This window comes from Humulus lupulus, chromosome 9, assembly GCF_963169125.1.
Source record: "Humulus lupulus chromosome 9, drHumLupu1.1, whole genome shotgun sequence".
NCBI lineage: Eukaryota > Viridiplantae > Streptophyta > Magnoliopsida > Rosales > Cannabaceae > Humulus > Humulus lupulus.
In genome coordinates this window covers 183,782,941-183,808,290 of record NC_084801.1, presented here as the reverse complement: position 1 = coordinate 183,808,290, position 25,350 = coordinate 183,782,941, and the positions used below count along the sequence as shown (strand labels likewise).

At 29.1% G+C, this 25,350-nt stretch overlaps 3 protein-coding genes across 12 annotated transcripts; all 3 read left to right on the top strand.

Moving 5' to 3' along the window:
• The first annotated feature begins 724 nt into the window (after positions 1 to 724).
• On the top strand, positions 725 to 2,713 carry LOC133802630 (uncharacterized). Of its 2 annotated transcripts, XM_062240980.1 has the most exons (3): positions 725 to 898; positions 1,709 to 1,870; positions 2,212 to 2,713. In XM_062240980.1, the coding sequence occupies exons 1-3, from the start codon at positions 893 to 895 to the stop codon at positions 2,440 to 2,442; spliced, it is 399 nt and encodes a 132-aa protein (XP_062096964.1). In that variant the 5' UTR covers positions 725 to 892; the 3' UTR covers positions 2,443 to 2,713. The 2 variants fall into 2 exon arrangements, with proteins under 2 accessions (XP_062096964.1, XP_062096962.1); XM_062240978.1 differs by lacking the exon at positions 725 to 898 and having other exon boundaries at positions 1,697 to 1,870.
• A 9,118-nt stretch (positions 2,714 to 11,831) lies between these two features.
• On the top strand, positions 11,832 to 14,579 carry LOC133801545 (protein NUCLEAR FUSION DEFECTIVE 6, mitochondrial-like). 9 transcript variants are annotated; one of them, XM_062239783.1, is made up of 5 exons: positions 11,833 to 12,097; positions 12,174 to 12,295; positions 13,536 to 13,607; positions 14,251 to 14,345; positions 14,463 to 14,579. In XM_062239783.1, the coding sequence occupies exons 1-3, from the start codon at positions 11,934 to 11,936 to the stop codon at positions 13,553 to 13,555; spliced, it is 306 nt and encodes a 101-aa protein (XP_062095767.1). In that variant the 5' UTR covers positions 11,833 to 11,933; the 3' UTR covers positions 13,556 to 13,607; positions 14,251 to 14,345; positions 14,463 to 14,579. The 9 variants fall into 9 exon arrangements, with proteins under 9 accessions (XP_062095771.1, XP_062095767.1, XP_062095765.1 ...); XM_062239781.1 differs by having other exon boundaries at positions 14,096 to 14,345; XM_062239788.1 differs by lacking the exon at positions 13,536 to 13,607.
• A 3,469-nt stretch (positions 14,580 to 18,048) lies between these two features.
• Positions 18,049 to 21,352, top strand: LOC133801544 (protein DEHYDRATION-INDUCED 19-like). The gene is made up of 5 exons (XM_062239779.1): positions 18,049 to 18,347; positions 18,454 to 18,593; positions 19,655 to 19,734; positions 19,881 to 20,171; positions 20,887 to 21,352. The coding sequence occupies exons 1-5, from the start codon at positions 18,263 to 18,265 to the stop codon at positions 20,993 to 20,995; spliced, it is 705 nt and encodes a 234-aa protein (XP_062095763.1). The 5' UTR covers positions 18,049 to 18,262; the 3' UTR covers positions 20,996 to 21,352.
• Positions 21,353 to 25,350: the final 3,998 nt, after the last annotated feature.

Sequence of the window (25,350 nt, the reverse complement as noted above, 5' to 3'; positions counted from 1 at the left end):
TTTTCCGCGCGATTTTTTTTATGACAGTGTATATTGAAACTATTTAGAGCATCCTACAAATTTTCAAAAAAATTCGAATAGTTTACAGTACCAAAAACTAAGTTTAAATATGCTATTGCACGCGTGACTAATTTTTTTTATACATGTGGAAAACAACATATTTGAACCTAATTTTCAGTAATGTAAACTATTCGAAATTTTCTGAAAATATGCCGATACTCTAAACAACTAAAATATGCACAATTATACAAAAAAAATCGTGCCGAAAATTATTCACGAGTCGAGAACACTGAGAATCCCACTGGTAAGCTTAAAATAATACCTAATAATTTTCATATATATATATATATATTTCTGGCATAATAAAATAAAAAACATTGATTGTTGAACAAGTTGACCCAAATTCATTGGATCAATATTCAACTTTTAGATTATAAGCCAGAATGTCAGCCTTGTGAGTTTCTTAAAAATATACCCAAAGTGACCTTTACCTTTGTCAAGTATCAAATCAATCTCAGTTAACAAGGTTTGAATATTTGGCAATAGATTATCAACACAACTGGTGAACTGTTGTTGCTTTGTTCCAAAAACTGTAACTTTCAAAAGCTAATGAAAAGAGATCAAATCACAGGTTTGTGTAAAATCTCAGTTATGATAATGGCTGAGGAAGCTGGTCAGCTTAACATCAAAGTGGGTCCCAACCTTATTAATTGGAGTCATGAAGTCCTTTTTAAGAAATAATATAAAGACCCCTTATTTTCTTCTTAGGTTTTTCCAAAACATTATTTTAAATTTTGTTTTAGATTACTCTCAAGATTTCATTTCATTGTGATTTTTCAACATCAACCTTCTTCTTCTTTGCTAAGCTCATTGGCTCCCTTCTTCTCTGGCCATGGAGGTACTCATCTCATTCCTTCTTATAAGTTTAAATCACTAAAAACTTATTATAATCATATGAATGGTTATTATGGATTCTATTGCTTTTTTTGCTCTATATTTTTGCTGCATTGTTATCAGAAATGAGTGATAATAATAATAAGAAGAATAAAACTTCTTCTGGGTTTTGAATTGTTTTCTTCTTGGAATATGATCTCCATTTTTTCCTCTGTAAATTTGACCTTTTTTTTCTTTTTTTGCTTAATTAGCTAATATGATATGTGTTCATGAGGTGTCAAGAGTCTGTCACCCAGGAAAGTTAAAAAAATTAAAAATTATCAGATTGAAAGAGTACAATTAATGGAAAATTTTATTATTATTAATATTTTTTTTTGAGTTTTGAAATATTTAGAAATTCTTAAAATAAGATCAAAAGAAATATTTAACTGGGTAGAAGCCAAGGGGGGTTGCATGGACATAAATGTTGTCATTGAAAGCAGTAAACAATTGGTTTTTGACCAGAGAGCCAGCATTTTCCTTCATTAATTCACAAGCAACATTTTTATTGTAGAGAAGAAAAAAAAAATTGATGATACCAAAAGTCAATGAATGATGACTTACAATATATTAATATTACTTGTTAAATTTTCTGACAGAGTTTCTGAATAGCCAAACATTAAGTATTTAAGAAGTGAATATTTTATTTCTCTGATCTTTACTGATATACAATTGTAAATGGTCATACAAGCAAAGGCTTATGAGTTCATATTAACATAATGTGAGATTGTGATTTGCCTAAAAATGTTAGACTAATCTGATTATGAGTTGGCAGAACCAGGAGATCCCCAGTGGATGGCCACTTGGGCTAGAGATTATGAATGTGAGGCTCCAAGTTGTAAGTAGCTTACCATCTACTGCAGCAGAACACTACACTACTTTCCATGCACCCTCAACTAGTTTCTCTTCATTTTCATCTTCCAATCTTGACACTGAGGTACTTCAAAGCAAAATCTCACCATTTTCATTTTCATTCTCTTTCTTTTTCTTCTTTTTCATTACAAAAATAGATGTTTGTTTGATCATTGTCAAAATGAGTAATGATATGTGTACAGTGGGTCTCAGTTTTAATAAATGTGATTGGCTAGGCTAAACTGGCACATCACTATGTGTAATGTTTGGGTGCACATATCATTACTCTTGTTAAAATAGATAATGGTTATTGTTTCTCAATTCAATGATTCATTTCACTTGAAGAACATCACTCAAAATCACACTGAATACTCAACTTAAGCTTGAACAAAACAAAGTACTAATGCAAAGAAACTCAATCTGTAGTCAACAGCATCATTTTTCCAAGATCACAGTGTGTCGCTAGGCCGGCTAATTGGGATTAGACCAGGCGAGAGAGGGCGGTTGTACTACCCGAATTCGAATGGCTTAGAAGAACATGGCAGAGTGTCAAAAAGGGGTCCAAAAGGGCATGAACTCAATTTATGTCCAGGCATTTGCATACCACTTTTGGTTTGTGCTTTAGTCAAAAGCAAGAACAACAAGGCAAAGAGGTAGTGGGTTTTGCTTTGGCAAATACAGAACAGTTTGGATGGTAAAGATTGGAGAGTAATAAGAATCTTCTATACAATGTATTACTTTCTCTTAGATTAGTTCACATCAGTTATGTTCTTTATAACTAAGCTATTTGAGATATCATTGGAATTGGCATTGGAGATTGGATAGCAATTTTTCTGCTTTCTCTGCTGTTTTCAAATTGTATGTTTACTCACTTTCTTATAGTGTGAAGCCATTTTCCATAAAATACAGAATAAACATTGTGTTTTGTCTCTCATTACTTGTTTTGACAAAAAAAAATTTCGACTCTGTATTTTGTAAATTTGTTCAAATAGACCTATAAACCCAACTTTGATGAAGAAAAAAAATGAATATAACAATACATTTCTTAGGCAAAATGATTTTATTTTTGTTTTAAATTGTTAATTTAGTGAATTATTGGTAATTTTAGCTCATAAAACTTTGATCAAAATCGAGTTTAGAATTCTATTTGAACAATTTTACAAAACACATGATCCAAAAAGTCATTTGTCAAAACACAGAGTCCAAATAGATAATTTGACAAAATACAGTGTCTAAAAAGTCATTTGTCAAAATACAGGGTCCAAATAAGTAATTGAATAAAACACAAGGTCCAAAAATATATAAACAGTAAAAAAATATTGGAATCTTTGATCTTTTTTATCTTTTGGAAACTTCTATGAGAGTGAGGGTTGATAGTTGAGATTGAGAACCAAGACTTTGGGTTTTCTTTGATTTTTTGTCCATTTTTTGTGTTTTATTCTTTAAAAAGTATTGAAAAGATGTTATTTTAGAATCTACTGGGCAGTGAAGTGAAGGGAATTAGATAAAATAAGAATTTTTTGTTAAAAAAAAAGTATCAATGCATAAAGGTACATGAATTTTTAATTAATTATTATTATTGATTTTTTTTTAGAGAAAGTCAAGCTTAGACCTCCTTTTTGCAAAGAGACAGTGATGTTATTAGGCTTTGGCCTATGACTACTTAATATTTTGATTTAAATCTCCCTAATTTAAAAAAAAAATAGTAGGAATATGATAATTGTTTATTACCTAAATTAATTGAATTCATTACTATATGATGCATCGTTTAAGAGTTAAAATTACACAATTATCATTTCACAAAGTTAAATTGTTCCATCATTTAATATTTACAAATTAAAATATTAATCTTCTTGTATAATTATTTAAAAAGGTCATTTTCATTATAAAAAAATCATGTGTTTTTTTTATTGTAATGGAAAATTACATTCTTTTTAAAAAAATATTACAATAATTTCATATTTTATGTTAATTTTTTTAATTAACCTATTTATAATGTAAATACGATGTATGAGTTATAGAGAAAAAAAATATTCTAAAATGGTCCCCTCTGTTTTGTTGAAATACCAAAATGGATCTCGAATTTCAAAAAATTCTAGAAAGACATCATATTTGGTAAATTGGAAAAAAAATGAATCCCTAGACATGATTTTAGTAAAAATTATTTTAAATAAGACCAAAATACGCTCATATTTTATGAATTGGCTTTTAAAAAACTATTATTAAATTTTAAACAAAATAAAAAGAATAAAACCTACTTTTTTCCTTAATAAATAAATAATTTATATTAACAGAGATCCCAATTTTTGTGAAAAGTATTATTTAGGACCCTAAACTTTATTTTGTATCACTTAGGTCCCCAAACTTACTAAATATATATCACATATGTCTTTTGTGTCCGAAAGCGATTTACCAATTACGCAGTGTAAAGTGATTTATGACCCAGTTAATTATTTTCCAACAATTTGGGGACCTAAGTGATACTTTTCAGAAAGGTTGGGGACTTCTACTGATATAAACCCTAAAAAAAAGCACATTCGCTTCCCTTTTCTTGTCTTGTCTCTCTCTCTCTCTCTCTCAACCATTCACAACGTAATATAAACTTTGTTGCATTACAAGAGAAATCAACATACAACAATAAATATTATCTAGTTACAAGTTGCTTCATTACTATCTAAATAATCTTATGAAAAATATTAGAGATACATAATTAGAATCCAAAATATATTACAAAAGATATACATACTTGGCACAAAATGATCTTCCAAAAGGAAGAGAGAAAATGTATGTAGAATGTGTAGAAAAGATGATAGTAACAAAAAAGTTAAGCCCCAAAAAATGGTCTTGAAATTACATATTTATAGCCAAAATGAGAGTATTAAAATAATCAACTCAAATTAATTAAATAAAGTAAATATGACATGTAGCGGTAAATTCTAGGGTGTAATGATGATTTTGTAGTGAAATATGTAGAAAAGTTGAGTAAAAAAATGTGGCATTTTTGGACATTGGGACTAGGGGACAATTGTGGGCTCAAGAAAAAGGAGACAGCTAGATTGTGGTAGGTGGCCGAGCCATGGGGGCTGGGCAGGCGGGCCTACTGGGGGTGTGGGCCTGGGCGGGTGCAAGTCAAGCTGGCTGCTATTGTGACGACCCTAAGGTAGGGTACGTCCGCCACATACTCGTAATTTTAGGGTTTACGAGTATGTTAGGCACTTGACCAAATGAATTTAATAAAAAGATACTAAGAAATACAGAAAAATTTAAAACTTTTATATAAACTTATTAATATAAATTATTACACGTATGAATATTATAAATTTAATGTATCCATATGAAAAAATATAAACCATTATTGCATTACTATTGAGTCCGTACTCCACAAGTTGCTCAACATCTAAAGCCACACCTGGAAAAATGTTGGAAAATAACAAAATGAGCTAACGCTCAGTAAACAAATCTCATGCATACACATACACATGAATGTCGTGAGTTTGTAGTGTACATATACTAATTTGCTGACTTATATACTTATGCATTTCATTTATTGCTCATGCACTTTCAAACTTTACTTTTATGCTCTTTCTTTTACTTTCACATTTTTATGGGCCCGATTTCACTTGTGCACGCTGTTTGATTCGGCAAATGCCTGCAGGGCTTATAACACATATCATATAGAATCCCATGGGTTCTCCTCCGGCTAGCCATCATCGCAGCTAGGCTCATCATAACACTCATTTCATCGTTGTCATAGCTGTCATACTTATTACACATATGGAGGAGAAAGACGGAAACATGGTAAGCATATCTGAATGGTCAACTCTGACCTAGCCCACATTAGTGGGCAGCCATTATAAGTCTTATAGACCTCCATCTTCTTCATTGCACTTACTTAATTGCTTCATCAAAACAGTGGCACCCTTTTTAAACACCTTATTATCACTTTGCTTAAGCCTTGTGTCATTAAAATGTTCACTTCACATAAGGCATTTCACAATTTTCCTCATATTCATATGCATGGTCTTATACCACATAATAATGTATCACATAATTGTACATGATGATGTTGAAATGCCCATGTTTATGTTCATGATTCATGTTTGATGGTATTCCATCAAGGCATTGTATCATATCTCATATAACTCAAAACATCTTTAGTCATAATACATGAAGCTTTGGGTTGGTGGCGTTGTTATACCTTAACGTAGAGCTATGGCTCAGGTCTAAGGTTTCCAGCCTAAAAACTTAAACGCTTCATATATCATAACATATAACAAAATCATGAACATAGAAGTAATCAACATATTCATCAACATAAGAACACATACTTACACATAATTCATATCAATCTTAACCAAGTAAGACATCTTTCACATATCACGAAATTCATCACTTACTTATCACACAACACCATTATGATATTCATATAACCATTCTTCACATACTTATCATATGCATCATCATCTCATACTTAACTCATCAGATATACACAATCAATGTAGTCATGCATCTTACACTTAAGCACAAAAGGTGAGATTTACTTACCTTAGGTCCTTAGCTAATCTTAAAACTGTTCACTAAGAGTCAATCAATCAAATCCATACAAATCCTATTCAAGGTACATCATTTATTAAATTCTATCAAAATCGTAAATATACACTATTGATAGTGTATATTAACAATACCAGAAATTATATAAATGATAATAATAATTATTATCATCATAATGCAAATAACTCTTCATATAAAACCACGTTTTAAACCTTGCTCATAAGATAATGCACTCTTATGATAATAACAACAACAACAACAATAATAATAATAATCACAACAACAATAATAATTATCGTCTATAAATAAACTTATTTCAATATTAATAACAAAATACTTCAATAGCAATACGTATATGAATGTATATATTCCAATAGTCATTTTATAAAAGAAATTATATTTTTAACATAAAATTGTAATAATCGATATTGTGATAATAATATAATTATAATTATAAATATTTATATTATTATTAATTAGTCATAACATCAATTTCAGTGATATAATAAATATACTTTCTCCAAAATTAACTGGTCTTACAAATATCAATAACTGTAAGAAACTAATATTTGATATTATTTTAATATTCAAACATTAACAAAAATATTAATATACAATAATAATGGTTAAATAATAGGTTTACTATAAATCACACTTTTCATATAAATATATATATATACTTGAAACTGTATTCTTGATTTACTTAACAACACAATAACAATAATAATTAAAATTAATTAATCATAATAATTTTCATATTAATGGAAAATCAATTAAATATGTATTTTTTTATAATTTATTTAATATTTAATATTTTCTAGAAAATTGAACAGCACAACGGCTATAAAATGGACAAACCCAAAATCAAAACATGTATCAGAAATACATATAATCTCAGACAGCCAGTATAATTACAGAAAAATATTCAATATATCAAGAATATATAATTATATACTATAAATACACATAATAACAATTACTCTAATCAATAACAATATAGGTCAAAGAATTTATACCACAATGATCGGGTTCCACAACAAGTCAAACGATGATTTTCTGAGACTCGAAACGTACTTCGGAACCTCGAACACTAAGTTTTGACAGTCGGTCTACGGTGGATTGCGGTGGCTCGTGGTGGGCCCACCACCCAACTATGGTAGATGTAGGAACAAGTTATTGGGTTTTGAAGCCCACAGCACGAGGAACACGATGGTGGTGATGGATCGGCAAACGGATACCCGAGGTGGCCGAATCGCAACTTTGAAGTCGCGGGGTGGCCGAACTTAAATCGAGTGGTTGAGGTGTTTAATCGGCGAGTGAGCTCTAGATTCCCGCGTGGTCGATAGTTCGGAGGCCTCTGAATCTAACGGTCCGGCGCGTGGCTAAAAGTGGTGACCGCCGGTGGATGTTCGGTGGTCGGGCAGACGCACGCACACGAGAGAGAGAAGAAATTTTTTCTGAGGAGAGGAGAGAGAGAGAGAGAGGCTCGGTTAAAAGGCTAAAGCCTTTTATTTTTTATTTTTTTTAAATTACACTTGGACCCAAAATACTAATTTTTTTTTCAAATAAGCCCTTTAGCAAAATTTTCTTAATTTTATAAAAATCTCCAATTAAAATTATATAACATTTGGGTCCAATACTTGACTACTCAAGTTTCTCTCTCTTTAATCTCATTAAAAACATAAAATGATATTTTAAACACTATTTTTCAATTACTATTTCTTAAATTTGTAAACTTGTACATTTTATGTATTAAAACTCTGATTTATAATAAAAAAAATGTATTATGAAAATGTTGGATATTACAGCTACAAGCTCCTGGGCCGAGTGGAGGCAGCTGAAGGTGGGTTGGGCTGGCTAGGCAACTGGGGCACAGGCTTGGGCTCGTGGGCTTCAGGTCCTTGAGCTTTGAGGCTTTTTCAGAAATGTCCTTTCTTTTCCTTTTAAATGTCACTTTATTTTCTTCATTTTTCAACTTTTCAAGGGTAAAAAAATACAACATATTCTCCATAAAATAAACATAAATTAAATTAAAACTAAATATTTTCAATAATAAAATATACGAAATAAGTTCCATGAAAATACTAATTAAAACTAAATTTATTTTGACATTTAAACTCAATAAAATCATATTTTTAACTTTTAATTTAACAACACTATTTTCAAATCATTAAACTACAAAATATCTATAAAAACATATAAAAATCTAAAAAATTACAATAAGACTAATAAATTCAAAATTTCTTAAAAACCTAATAAATTACTTACAAACCAAAAGACTAAATAACAATTAGTATAAAAAATATGGTAAAATAACTTTATTTTATATAATTATCAATGATGCATGAAAGTAAAAAGAACACGAAAAAGAAGAGGTGGGGGAAGAAGAAACTAAGATCAATGGTGGGTGGGATATGTCAAATCAACGGAGGAGGCAGCGAACGACGTGCCATTAGGGGTGAGGAAGAAGAGAGTGAGGAAGAGGGATAGATAGAGATGGGGAGAGACAGGTGTGTATAATTTTTCACCCTTCAATTTAATTTTACAAATTTAGTATAAACAATATTGAAGGTTATTCTTGATTGATAGTAAATATACACCATACAATAGTATATTAACTTTAAGGATGTTCATGTCCAAAATTCACTTTTTTTTTCTTTTTTATCATACAACATTTTGACCCACGTGCAATCAAATGAAGGTGAAGGAAGACTATTTATGTGAATATAAGTAAAATAGTTATTACATGAGGAAAGAAAAAACGACTGAAAAATAAAAAAATAAAAAAATAAAAAATAAATTAGTATGGAATTTTATGGAAAGATTATACCAATTTCCAATAAGGACTTATAATGGCTTAGTAAATTAAATGGGACTTTACATATCTATGCACATTAAATTAAATAATTATAACTTTGTTAGAGATAAAAATATATACCCAAAACGTATTAATTATTTTTATATATAACCGACTAACATATTATGGATAATTCCTTAAAATACTCACTAACATACCAATTTTCTTAAAATACTCACTAACATACCAACTTTGTTATTTCCTTAAATACTCACAACATACCAACTTTCTTAAAATAGCATAATTAACCAACTTATTAATAATTCATATAACTAATACTTTATTTGGTTTAATTATTAATAAAGAAACACCATGGTTATACTACAAGGTTAGTGGAAAATTATAAAACAAGTAGTCATCGACTGCATAATCCAAAGAGGTGAAAAACAAGCATTTTGGATACTGTTTGCTAGCTGTTTATTGTTTATTCTAAGCATATCCTATTTTTTATAATGGATATAACATATAACTTATTTGGTCTCATTTTTATTAAGAATATGTTTCTACTATTATTATCTTTTGATACCAAAAAGTAGTCTTTGAGACTCTGTTGGATACCTAACAACAACTCTTGTAATATATATCACTAAGTATATAAAGGGTAGCTTATAATGTTTAAATGTTGGATACTAATAGGTAGTTTTTTTTTATGTAATATATATCACTAAGTATATAAATATAAATTTATTGTTGGATTTATACTGCAATGTATTTAAATGTTGGATACTAAGAGGTAGTTTTTATTGTTGCTAATATATATAGTTTGACTATTAGCAACACAACTCTATTGTTGTACTATAGTAACCAACTTGAAGATTAATATAAAGACTGAAGATCATAAGCTGCCACCAAGTAGTCCAATATTGAGCAAAACAATCAATTTGGGTACCATTTGATAGCTTTTTAATGTTTCTATTACTTTTATTTTTTATTTTTCATCTAATCTAATACGAAAATTACAGACCTTGCCCATTTTTTATATTTCTTGAAATTGGTTTTAATGATAACATTTGTTATAAGAATAGTGGCTATTAGTGGCTAAACCATCAAACTTATTTGGTGTCATCTTTAATTAGAATATGTTTATACATCAATATCGTTTGATACTCGATAGTTGAATAATTATAATGATATGCTTGTTTAAATTAGTAATGTCGTTTGATACTAGTAAGTATATAATTATAAAAATATAATGTTGTATAAGGAAATATATTAAATGTGATATATTATGATAAAAAAAAAGTTGGTATAATAAATAGGTAAATAAAATTTGATTGTTTGTTGTTTCGGTTAATTAATATTATAATATGGGTATATTAAAATATCAGTTTCAAATTAGTAATTATTTATGTTATAAGGTGTGTGAGTGTAAATCTTCCTAAATTAAATTAGTATGATATATTACACCAAATATACAGGACAATTCTTCTATAGGGGTTTCACTTTAAGCTCTATTAGTAGGACTCTCACTATTTCTCGACCCGCAAATAGTTTTCAACCCGATTTTTTTTATGACCGTGTATATTGTAGATACTTAGAGCATCCTGCAAATTTTCAGAAAATTCCGAATAGTTTACAATACCGAAAATTAGGTTCAAACATGTTGTTTTCCACTCGCATAAAAAAAAATTAGTCACGCGTGCAACAACATGTTTGAACCTAGTTTTTGGTACTATAAACTATTCGGAATTTTCTGAAAATTTGCAGGATGCTCTAAATAGCTACAATATACACGGTCATAAAAAAAAATCGCACCGAAAACTATTCACAAGTTGAGAACACTGAGAGCCCTACGAATAGAACTTAAAGTGAAGCTTCTATAAAAGAATTCCCCAAAAAATATATACTATAAACTTAAGTTTTAAAAGTTTTCATAGAGCCCGTAACAAATTTAAAATGACACTTAACAAATTTTACACGTATATAAGCAAATAAATAAATATATAATACTTTTATTTAAAATAGTAACAGAAAAATAATAATATTTGCAGTAAAAAAAAAAATTTAAAATCTTACCTTTTAACCAATAAAAGATAATTTATGTGGAGAAGTTCCTTTGAATTTGTTTACAAGGAGAAACTTTTTTAATTTATTTTTAATTTTGATTGCTGTAAATGAAATTAATAATAAAACTGTATATTTCTTAAAAAAAAAAAACTGTATAAATATATATATAAAGTTATGGAGAGCATAAAAGAAATTGAAAATGTCTCATTTTTGTTATGTAAAAATTTTAATATGATTTTGTTAAATAGTAATAATAATATAATTAAAGTTATAGTTTGTTCTTTTAAAAAAAAGTTACAGTTTGTTAGAAGAATTTACAGTTATGTATTAATTATTTTTTATATTTGCCTAAAAAAATTAAAGATAATTATATAATTGAGATTACAAGTATTAATGCATGATTAATTGTTCAGACACTATATTAAGACACCAAATTTGACACTAAATTTGAGTTATTTTTATTAACGCTAACAATTCCAAGGACATACAAATCTTATTTATTCTATTTAATTTGATAAATTTTGTTTTAATTAAAATGGATATACGATATATCGATTTCCAAACACACCCTTTTCAAAAAATAAATAAATTAAAATAAAAATTCCAAACAAACCTCTTTCCACTAACACACAATCGCCCTTGTGTGAGCGAGTACACAGTAGTCCGAACTCCGTAAGCCAAAAACCCCTCGAAGACTCTCACACCCATCCTAAAACCCCCGAAACCATTCAAAATGTCCTCCTTCGCCGCCGCCAGGTCCGTCCTCCGATCCGCCACCGCCGCCGGTCGAACCTCCATGGGTTCGAGGCTCGCAGCTGGAGCCAAATCCAAACCATCGTCTTCACCGTTTTCGATCCCCAAGCAAAAGCAAAGTTGCCCCTCTGGTCGCACTTTCAGGTAATACATTCATAGATATGTATCTCTTTGTGTATGTATATAGTTCTCTGTGCTTACAAATTGGTTTGCTGGAAAGGTCGACTGTCGAGACGAGTCGCTGCTTGGATTCAATGCTTCCTTATCACACCGCCACGGCCTCTGCATTGCTTACTTCGATGATCTCCGTTTCTCGCCGGACCTGCGGTTGGACCCTTGAAGGTATTTCCTTTTACTCTTTTCTTTTCTTTCCCTTAAATTATAAGATTGGACTTTTGCATATTCGTAATGGGTAATTGGTCAATGGCGGCATTTGAATTGGTTAACACTAATTTAGGTTTGATTAAGTGTATGTTATATAACACTGATGTTAAAAGTATTGTAATTGGTAATGGTGGCTGCAAATTTAGCTAAGAGATGGCTTTTGCTTTGTATGATTGTTTTGAGAAACTTGGGTTTGGCCCTGCAAATTTATCTGTATTGTTGACACTAAATTTTGTTGTCATTTAGAATGTTTTTATATGAAGGATCATGTATCCTTTGAGTAGCTGACTAGGTAATTTAGTTTTTCACTTATGATATAGGTTATCACAGTTGTTACCAACTGATATAAAACCTTCAAACTGGGATTTGTGTATTAAAATATGGACTTTACTTATTGGGCGCTGCTAGAGTTCAAAAGCTTTACACTCAAATTGTACTCACTGATGTGGTAATTTTTTTTTTCAAACAAGCAACTTTTTCAAGTTGAATTCATACCACTTTGAATAGATGTAACATAAACCATATCAGTGTGTGTATAGTTTGAATGTAAAATGTGTGTTTCATTTATTACTCTTACTTGTATATTTGATAGTTGGATATAAAGATAGGTAAGATTTTTAATAGAAACAGATTAAAGAAAACGAACGAGGACAGGGGTCCTGTTAAGAAGACTTTTCCTTGTCAAGTTAGTGGTAAATTGTTATTGGGCTAAATTTGGTTGGACTTGAACCACCCTGTAGTAGTTTTCGAGAATGCTTTACATCTACCAAAAATTCTTGGCAATGTAAGGTTTGTGCACAACTTGGATGTCAGATGTGTAACCAAAAAGAATTAGTGGTAACCTTATTCCCAATCAAAACCTTTCTAATTATGTATGTGATTTCTTTTTTTTTACATGTTTTGTCAAGAAAGTGTGACTAAAAGGGTTTCTTTTTTAATAACAGAAATTTTAAATGATTTGTTATAATTTAGCAAAATATCTCTTCAGCAAACTAGATGAGATGACCAACTGTTTAAGATTAGAACAGTCCTGCATATATTTGCCTATTTGGTTTCTTAATTTTTCATATAAAAGTGTACCATGGTTTTCTTTTTGACCACTGCTTACAAGTTTTGGCCTTCTTTGTAGCTCTTTACATTTTTTATAAGTATTTATGATAGCATAATCACATAATACTGTTTTGTTCTATTCGCTCAGATTGCAATGATGATGTATGATGAATATCAGAATGGTCGAGCAAAGTTAATTGTACTTGCGCCCTAGAACAAGGTGGTGAAAAAACACTCCAATATTCTAGAAGTATAAAATAAAATAAAATTGTATGTGGGATTTCTGAATAGATTTACACAAGTGTTGGATCTGATAAGGTTGATTGCTATGATGAGTGTTTTCCTCGAGTTTCATTTTTGTAATTTCGTTATATGCATTCTTTGTGTGTGCTATTTGAACGATGCCTTTCGAAGAATATGGTTTCAACTAAGAAATGTTAGCAAAGAAACGCCAAGTTTTTGATCGGTGATAGGGCTAGAAAAGTAAACAAAATATACGCCTCGAGATAGATCACTAACACAACATGTAGGACGGTAGGAGCAATTGGCGAAAGGCCAAAAACAATGTGTTGTTTAGATGGTATGCAAAATACTATTAATAATACTTACACAATAGTGAGAAATAAATTGTTATGTATTTTCTACATTTTGATGGAAGTGATGTTCTCTACATCATTGCTAATACTCTTGGCTACTTTTGGTATCAAGTTTCGTAGGTAATGGTCATACTCATAATACTGGAGTTTGCTGACTACTGAGGCTTCTATACTGTTGAAGAGACTACTATGAAGATGAATTTGATTCATTCAAATCCTACCCTTTTCTGATTTCTTTATTTTGACTCTGATTGTTGTTTTGTTTAGGGCTGTGATGATGATTGCTCTTTTGCTCACACTTTGGAGATTTGCCATGTTCCAATTCTGTTTTGTATTATTTTTATCAAGTAGCAAGGAACAATGTATAATGTTTTTTTTTTTTTTTTATATATTCTGTTTTGTTTTTTAAATGGAGAAAAATACCAGAATAATATTTTGTAAAAAAACATTTATTTAGTTTTTCTGTTCTTGCATTGTAGATGGATGATTATTCTATTGGGATGCCGTGCATTGATGGTACTTTTTCATGGATTGAATCAGACTGTAAGAGTTGCTTGAGGCCAGTTATATAGCATTTGATGCCAAAATTTAGAAGAGTTGCGTTTTGTTAATTTAATTTTTTTTTAGCTTTGGGATAGTAAACCTCTGGCTTTCCATGGATTATTTTTTGTATTTTTTGTACAATACTAAATACTGTTTTTCAGGAGGCACTATTTTCTTAATAATAAATTATGAATATTCATGTCCTTTCGCAAGTGTATAAATCAATGACATAACATATTATAAACATTTTCTTATTGGTTTACACCTAACCCAACCACAACGATGAACGAAATTGTTAGGGAAATCCACTTCTTTTTTTTTTAAATAAAAATACTAAAATAAAGAACAAATATTAAAATCGAAAGTAGAAGAAAAAATTCTCCTTAAAATAACGTATATTATATTAATATCAAATAAATGTGTAAGTTTTTAATTATTTTTAATAAAATAGAGATTATATCTCTTCTATATAATAAGTGTGTAAATAACGGAAATTTTTGGTTTTAACGATTTTTTATTTTTTTAATGTTAACTTTAACGTAATATTCTTATATTTAATATAATATTCGTATATTTAACAGTAGTTTGTAAACACATAAACTTAAATAAAATAAAATAAATAATTAAAAAAATTAAAATATGATATTTTTTTTAGATATTTTACAATGATAATTATCTAAAAATAGTAATTAATTAAATAAATTAAAATATGATATTTTTAAGATATTTTACAATAATAATTATTTTAAAATAATAAATAATTAAAAAAAATAAAATATAATATTTTTTAGATATTTTACAATGATAATTATTTAAAAATAATAAAATCATACATTTTATAACTTAAATAAAATTTATTTAAACTTAAACTCATTTATTAAAATAATATCATATTAAACATATAATATAATGTATTGTCAATTAGCAACAATTTTTAAAAAAAAAAAAAAACTAGCAAGAACTTAAATTTAAAATCCACGTATAATATTTAATGTTATATTAAACCTATAATATATAATCTCTTGTTGTCACTCTCAAATTAAAAAACTAGAACAAACATAAACTTAAATAAAAATAAATAAATTATTTAATTAAAATAGGATATTTATTTGAAATTTATATGACAATAATATAAATTTAATAAAAATAATTAATAAATTCTACACATAATACTAAGCAAACGTGCATAATGCACGTTCCTTGTATCTAGTATATATATATACTAGATACAAGCAACGTGCAGTATGCACATCTGCTTAGTTTTATTTATATAATTTATTAATTATTTTTATTAAATTTATATTAATGTCATATAAATTTTAAATAAATATCCTATTTTAATTAAATCATTTATTTATGTTTGTTCTAGTTTTTGAATTTGGGAGTGACAACAAGATATTATATATTATATGTTTAATGTAATATTAAATATTATACGTGTATTTTAAATTTAAATTTCTTGCTAGTTTTTTTAGAAAAACAATTTGTTGCTAATTGACAGTAGATTATATTATTATTCTGATAAGTGAGTTTAAGTTTAATTAAATTTTATTTAACTTATAAAACATACGATTTTGTTATTTTTAAACAATTATTATTGTAAAATATCTAAAAAATATCATAATTTAATTTATTTAATTATTTATTATTTTTAAATAATTATTATTGTAAAATATCTCAAAAATATCTTTTTTAATTATTTATTTTATTTTATTTAAGTTTAAGTGTTTACAAACTACTATTAAATATAAGAATATTCCATTAAAGTTAACATTAAAAAAATAAAAAACCGTTAAAACAAAGAATTTTAATTATTTACACACTTATTATATAAAAGAGATATTTGAAATAAACCCAGAAACTAAATAATATCTAATTAACTTGTAGGTTCTTTTTAAGAAAAAATAATAAATAAAGATCATATTATTATATATATTTATAATTATTGGACATGTCTACACTACTGTACGGTATAACATGTTCTAGTTTCACACACGTACATAAGTCATGACTTAATTTTTTTACATGACGGTGTTTGTTGTAGTTACATTTAGTAAATTCTAGATAATTTAGTGTGATGAAATTAATGTTGAAATATGTTTTGCGTGCATGGTAGTTTGGAATATCATAAACTTTATTTTTTACCCTAAATTATTTAAAATTTCTCAAAAACGTACATGAAAATTGCTGTAACTACAACTGACATTATCATATAAAAATAAAATACCATAACTTATCAACGTTTTTAAACAAATGTGTCCTACCAATAGGATAAAAAAGACTACCCTACTACCGAATTCCCAATTTTTTTTAATTATGTATAAAAATAAATGTAGATTAAATTGGATTAATTATTTTTGCATTTGAAAGTATGTTTAGTTTGCATAAACTTTTTGAATTTTAAAATTTTCAATCCAAAGCAATTTATTCCAAAACTTTGGCTTAAGTGACCTTTTTCAAATAACTATTGAGTATTAGTAATCATATTTTTGAGTTTAATATTTTTTTCTAAATAAGCTTTTTAAATAAAGTAATACTTTAACTAATATTTTAAAAAATATTTAAAAAAATGTAATTGACACTACGCGTACTCATTTCTTTTTGTTTTTCTATGATATTTAAAGATCAAGTGAAATGGTTACACGTGTGTGTGGTGTGATGGCTTATTCAGCTGTGTTGTATCCGTGTGGAGTTGGCTCAAACTCGAGCCAAAAATTAAAAATTAAAAAAATTATTATTTCAGGAAAACAGAAACCCAATTTCTCATTGGCCCTCCATTTTTATTAAATTAAATAAAGAAAATAAAATTACTAAAATATTATATGAATATGGACTATTCTATGGGTCTTCAAAAACAGCCCCATTGGTGGGGGCACTTTTGTATTTATGGTCTGTGAACAATTTTTGGCGGGATTTTTTTTATGATTGTGTATATTGTAGTTATTTAGAGCATCTTGCAAATTTTCAGAAAATTCAGAATAATTTACAATATCGAAAACTAGGTTTAAACATACTATTTTCCACGCGCATAAAAAAATTAGTCACTCGTGCAACAACTTATTTTTAAACTAGTTTTCGGTACTATAAATTATTTGGAATTTTCTGAAAATTTGCAGAATGCTCTAAATAACTACAATATACACGATCATAAAAAAAATTACGCCGAAAACAATTTATAGATTGATAACACAAAAGAGCTCCACCGATAGGGCACCAAAGAAAATTCCTATGAATATTTCCTTCTTGAGAAACTCCGTCCACCAACAATTGTGTATTATTCTTTATTTAATTAAAAATAAAATTTAAAAACAAAAGCGACATGTTCTCTGGCGTTTAGTCCACGTCAGCAGTTGTATTGACCACACATTATTACGAACCCACTTGATCGAAGCCTCATTTTTCAAACTCCTCTTCTCTCACATTTTAGGAAAAAGTCAAGTTAAGAAGACCAACAGAAATTTCCTTTTTTTTTTATATATATAAACAAATGTTTATGTAAAAAAAATTAAAAAATACAAATTTACAACTTTCTTCGTCTTCTTATTCTTTTTCCCATTTCTCTCTATTTTTTCTCATATTTGAAGTTCTTTTTTTTATTTAATTAATCTATTATTTCTGTAAAATTACTTACTATCAAAAAAAAAAAAAAAAACTTGAGGAAGAACAAGGAGAAGAGGGATCGGAAGAAAAGAGAGAGAGAGTGAAAGATTGAAAGGGTTAGCGTTTGATCTGAGAAATGGACTCTGATTTCTGGACCTCTCGTCTCGCCGCCGCTAAACGCCAATATACGTTGCACCACCATAATCAGACCTCTCACCTAGGTTCGTTTTTATGTATATATACATATATATATACTTGTATGAGTTTCATGATCTATTTCGTGTTGTGGAGTTTTGAATGAGATTTATTCGTTTGTGGATGGATTAGATCGGTTGGGCATAGATGATTTGGAGGTTGAAGACGATATCCGACCCGAGTTCCCTTGCCCCTATTGCTACGAAGACTTTGACATCGCTTCCCTCTGTTCGCATCTTGAGGATGACCACGCTTGCGAATCCAAAGCCACCGTAAGTTTTTTTTTTCCCTTCTATTTGATGATTCTTTGAGCTGCGCAAATGATACGTTTACATATACATATATGATAATTATTGTTAATTGTTGATTTTTTTTAAAAAAAAAAAAAAAGAGAGTTTTCAGTTTCTGAGACAAAATAATGATTAATTATGTTTTCTAATTCAATTCAAACCTGTTTGCTGAAATTAGTTCTGAGTTTTGAAAGAAACTTGCTTTTAGGTGAGAAATTTGTAAAAATGGTGATATGAGAAAGTGAAATTACAAAATAAGACGGCATAAGGGGGTCGCTTCATGGTTGCTAGATAATTTGGTGGATTTTTTTTGGGTGCAAGTTTACTATTTGCTAAGCTCCTTTTGCAAAAGATATATGTGTGTATGTACATATGTTTGGTTTGTTGGTTGGGGTGGGGTTTGCAGTACAATTTGAAATGAAAATTGAGCTAACGATTGATTTTTTTTTTTTTAAAAAAAGAAAAAATTATGAGAGAGACAATAGGTCATCTACTTTATCACTTCTTGTGATAGATTAGGATCATCTCCTGACTCCTAATAATATTTATGCTGAAGAGAGTGCATAATAAAGCGTACATTATTCTTAAGATTTTAGTAATAGTCTTTCTTCCCTAGGCCATTCTATCTGAATAAGTAGCAACCCAAGAAGATGTTCATGGTACTTGAGTCGGTAAACAGATTCTCGTATGATTATTTTAATAGGCTAACAATGAACGCTTCAGGTTTGACTGTTTGAGTTTTGGGTTGGGATGTTGTGATTAAGATTTTTAGTTTCTGCATGAATCCTTACAGTGGTTCACCTGGGGATGGATTTGTTGAGGAATGTTTCTTTGATGTTCATCTGAACTTGTTTTAATCCTCTTCATGCATTGCTCTAGCATTTCTATTTTTCAGAGGATTGAACTTTCACGTTATATTGCAATGATGAAACATAGCACATCTCGTATTTTGTTTCCTTACGTGAACTGATATCTAATTGTAACTATCCTTCATGACAAAAGGGTCTCAGATCTTCATATTACGCTTTCATATCTTTGTGCAGGTTTGTCCAGTATGCTCTGTTAGAGTTTCAAGGGACATGCTAAGTCATATCACCTTGCAACATGCACACTTGTTCAAGATATCCTTTTAAGTTTGAATTATTGATCCAATCCCTCTGTTTTTCTGGGTAAAAATATTGAAAATCATGCTTTAAGTTGCATACCTGACTGAATATTACGTATATAATTATATTTTCTTTTAAGTTTCTCCTTAACTGAAAATCACATCCAACGTCGTCGAAGGCTACGCAGAGTTGCCATTCCTAACAGTCAAGCTCTGTCTCTTCTTGGTCGGGATCTTCGTGAAGCTCATTTGCAGGTGCTTTTAGGTGGTGGTGGTGGTGGTGGATATCGATCAAACAATTCTAGTGTTTCTAATGCAGCCACTGATCCACTCTTGTCATCTCTTATATTGAATTTCCCTACATCTGAAGCAGAAGAAATTTCTAAGTCTGTTGTTGCGAATTCTGATGACACTCCTGTGAAGAAAGTGGCACCAGCTCATACATGGAAATCAAGGTGCTTTTCTAGATTTCTTATTTGTATAAGTGAGATTTTATGCCTTCAACTGACTACTCAGTCCGTTGGTTTCCAATTAAAATAAATAATTAATTTTTTTACTTAGGATGCACCTTAAAAGTTTCATAACACGTTGGGTAGAAAACTTTGACAGAACTTTTTATATAAAAAAATTTCCCTTATTTACAAGCTAGTCTGTCTGTGTGTTGTTTGAGCCAATAAAACTATGTTGGATGTCATCATGAACCAGAGTCGTGTGATTTGTAGTAGCCACTGGAAAAAATTTGGTTCGAATGTTCAAAGCCAAAATAAAAATCCCAGAGTGGGGGAGTACCTGCAGTGGCAGAACCAATAAATTATCTACACATTATCTTTTGAATTCAATATTTAGAAGCCCTTTATTTGGTCTCCTGTATTCTTAGTCTGGTTCTGCCACGGGGTACTGCCCGAGCTTCTGCTCAAACTTCTTGATGAAATAAATAGAACTTGATTATGAGTGCCTATTAGGTGCATGGGTTGGGGTTGAAATCAGTCTCTCGTGACTCCTCGATCTTTCGGGTAAGAAAGGACTTGGAAGAACTTGGCGTGCTACACTTCCATGCCTTTGCAGATACCATTTCTGTGCTCTTTAATGATGAGAAATCAGAATGGTCTCATTAAATTCTAAAATGGCTATCTGTACTTCGAATCTGATGCTTAACTCTTTCTCTTGCAGTTTTGATCCATCCTTGAGTCACGAGGAACGCGAAAAAAGGATGAAACAAGCTACTGGGAGAGCTGGTTTTATGCAAGATCTGTTCCTCACAACACTGTTAGGAGACTAATGTAAGCAGCAAATGCTCTTCAATAATGGGAAGAAAGTTATTCAAAGTCCTTATTATAAGGGATGGTTCAGGGTGGGGATTCAAATGGTTGTATGTACCTTGTAAGATAACCCAAGGCATGGCTGGGTATGAGTAATTGCAGAGCATTCAGGCACTAAATCAGGCCCCATTGAGATAATCCCATCCTCTTTTTACCTGAAGAAACCATGGTCTTTTAAATTTTAGGAAAGACTTAATGCTGTGATGTTGTTAAGTTACTACCCAAATAGTGGAAAAAGAAAAAAACTTAATATGTTACTTTTGTAATTGTACTACTAGTTGGCAAGTGTGAAATTTGAGCTCTTTTTTTCTTCTTTATTTTTGGGTCTAATTGAAATTAGAAGTATTGTAGGGCAATTATCGAATTAGAGGACTGTTTTTCAGCTTTCTGCTCAAATCATTATTAGGGAAATAGTTATGTATGTCTCAGTCGGTGATTTGGTTGGTGGCCTGGTCAGAGTAGGTGGTGCCCTTGCCACCCCATCTGTTTGAAAAGTTGGATAATAATATAGACCACGACTGTGGTCCATCATATCGTAAGAAATGAACCACAATTATTAACCTTTTTATACGAGAATTGATTGGTGTTGAAGAGGTGTTATTTGGGAAATTCAATATCGAGTCTTATTTATTTGAATTTAATAAGTATTATGAGGTATTGCTAACTAATCATAAAGTGTCACCTTATGTGGTGTTGGACATCTTAAGTTGTCAAATAACAATCCTCCAATAAATATTATGAAATATCACTAATTAATCATGAAGTGTCACCTTGTGGTATTGGGCATTTAAGTTGTCAAATAACAACCTCTTTTAATTCTGTTTCAATAATAGCTAAACTTAAAAAAGTAAATAGATTTTGTCCTCTGCTTCCCTTTTTGCTAGCTAGTGGTGTTGTCCATCTATGTTCGGATATAATTAGTATTTATGCTATATCTATTGAAATATAAATAAAAGATATTTGTGTGAAAAACCTTGAATGACCTTTTAAACTATTATAGGGAATGAAATATAAGAAATAGCACTCCCATCAATTTATGTATTCATTCTTCAAATTAGAGAGCTATAGATGAGCTAGTTATATTAATGGAGATCTCTAAAAAAATTCTAATCTTTTTAAGAGTATTAATAGATGTACTCCCGATTTATATATTCAAATTACACACTATGATAACTATGATGAGTAAGTAATTTTAATTATATAATTAAATATTATGTGTAAAATATATATAATTGAGATTACTTACCTATCATATATTATAGTATGTAATTTGAGTGTGAAAAATTAGAAATACATATGTATTACTCTTTTTTTAATCAAATGTACCTCTTGGTATGAATTATTTAATAAAAAATAAGCCTCAAAGTCTATCACAATGTGTCAAACAAGTCCATGTGAAATAGAGGTCTCTTGGCCCAATGGGTTGATTGAGATATATCAAGATATGGGGCTTTTTACTGTATGACAAATCAATTAACGCCAAGTGTAAAACTATGCATAATCAAAAAAATCTAATAAATAGTTGTTCATAATGTGTGTTAATCTAATTGACATTAGATTGAGTCACAAATAATTATACTAATTTGTTGTTGGAGGATTTTTGTAACAACACATATTATGCAAGCATTTTAATATAGTTTCGAGTACTGAATCACAATATGCGAATACTCAGAATATAAGGTAAAAGAGTGTTACTATTTGGCACCTTAAGGTGCCCAACAATATATGAGGTGACACATTATGATTGGTTAGCGATATCTCATAATACTTATTAAATTCATATGTGTGGGACTGATATTGGATTGCACTAATAGCGGTATGTCACCTCCTTGTGGTGTTGGGTACCAGTAGTACCCCTTAGCATTTCTCAAAGTAAAATAACATAGAGAATTACAATAGTCTAGCAAAACAATGTGCCTATGCCCACTCAATCTAGAATGTGATTAGTCTTTTTGTTCTTAGGATCACCCATTTATAAGTAAAAATAAGGCGTTTGTCACAATATGCAGCCATCATGAGATTGCTAGAAAGTAATAATTAAGCATTAGTTACATTTAATACATTAATTACAACTATTCATTTTATATTCAAAACATGTCCATTAACCATTTGGTACCCTGTGTTTATATAAAGTATCATTTTGGTACCTTGTGTTTACAATAATACTCATTTGGTACCATGTATTTTGAAATCGTACATATTTGGTACCCAATATTTTAGAATAGTATATATTTGGTGCCCTAAACTTAAATTTAATTAATAAAATTTTACCAATATAATCAAACTGCTCTCAATTATATGAGTTTCAAATCCAAATCCAAATTTAATTACTTAATGACATATAATTGATGACAGTTTAGTCATATTGATAAATTTTTATTTATCAAATTTAAATCCAGAGTACCAAATATGTATGATTTTAAAATATAGGATAATATATGAGCATTATTAAAAAGAAAAAAAAAGTATCCCTTTAATTAATAATAATAGAAGTAAGTTTTCATTGGCCATGATTTACATTTCAACTTTTGTTCTTTGACCTATCTAATAACCTTCTTATTATTGTATATATTTTATATTTGAATTAGAATTAGAATAGGATATTAAGAGCAATTAGGTTTACCTTGCTTTCATTAATTAAATTAGCCTTGTCGACATTAATTAGGTTTAACTTGCTTTCATTAATTAAATTAGCCTTGTCGACATTAATTAGGTTTACCTTGCTTTCATTAATTAAATTAGCCTTGTCGACATTCAGCTCAGCGTGCAAAACCAAATAATAAATAAGCTAATCATCAATGATTTTGACCTTACTCACTTTTGGGTCTCTTATTATTTAGAGACTTGGGCATGATGAGCGTGACAAGAACATTGATAAATATCATCAATATCTCTATCTCATAACCAATAATTATAAATTTTATATATTTATTTTTGTGCGCGGCGTTTAGTTTCTAGAAATAAAAATTGAAGAATAAGAATAATAATGAAAAACAAAATAAGAATGGAATAAAATAAAAATTAATATGATTAAAAAATTAATTTTATATTAGAATAGTATATCTTCTCATTTTTAAATAGAATAGTTGTTCTACTAAAATAGTGGAAAAACTGTTTTATTGGAATGACATTCTAATATTCTAAAATGCAACAAAACAAAAAAAATAGAATGAAAGTTGATTCATTTCTATTTTATTCCATTCTATGAATCCCAGACAAATATCACCTTAGTGTTTTGACTAATTATTTATTAGAATTTTGCATTTTGACAAATATTTTTTAGATTTCTTATTTTGTAAAACTGTTTAAATAAACAATTTAGAATATAACCACAACCTGCTTAACAATTGTGTTGTCGTATTTAATTTTTTTATCATCAAAATTGAGTTTTTGAGTCTATTTGAATTATTTTATAAAATACAATATCCAAAAAATAATTTGTCAAAACATAAAGTCAAAAACAAATCACACAATCAAAAAATGTATAAACCCTAATTAATAGACCAATTATTTATTCTCAAATTCTTCTAGTGTCGTGTTTAAATTCCTTTCTTGACAAAATGACCCTTAGTACAATTACTTGACTCAATGAACAATTTTGATTAATCATTGATCAATTAGTGATTTGAAGGGATTCATTAATATGATTTTTAAATTGTTCCAACAATATAACATTTATTTGTTTAAGAACATCTCACCGTTTTTTATCATAAGAATATTTGTTATTAAATTATTTATTTCTTTTATGAGTTGTCTAAAGGAATTTTAAAAATAAAATTAAAATAAAATAGTTTTATAAAAGAAGCTTTCAAGTGATAAGATCCAGATGCTTCTTCCTGGTCACCGCCAAAGGGAATACACTTAATAAGTCAACATGCCACATTCATCTTTTGTTTGGATTTTTACATTAGGATGTGGATGGCCATATCATCTCCACTTATTTATTTATTATTTTTTTTTTGAAAAATATTCTCTTTTAATTTCTTTTGTTTTTTTAAGGTAAATAAAATTTTGGGTAGATCGGTTCACCCTAAAAAAGAACACAACGGTGTACTCCCTCTAGTTTTGGGGTCAGAAAGTATTTTCATTGCAGATTTTTTTTATGGTCATGTATACTGTAGTTATTTAGAGCATCCTGCAAATTTTCGAATTTTTTTGAATAATTTACAATGTAGAAAACAAAGTTCAAATAGTTTGGTGCACGCGTGACTGTTTTTTTTTATGCATGTGGATGGTAATATGTTTGAACCTTATTTTCGGTAGTCAAGACTGTAAATTATTCGAAATTTTCTGAAAATTTCGAATTGCTCTAAAT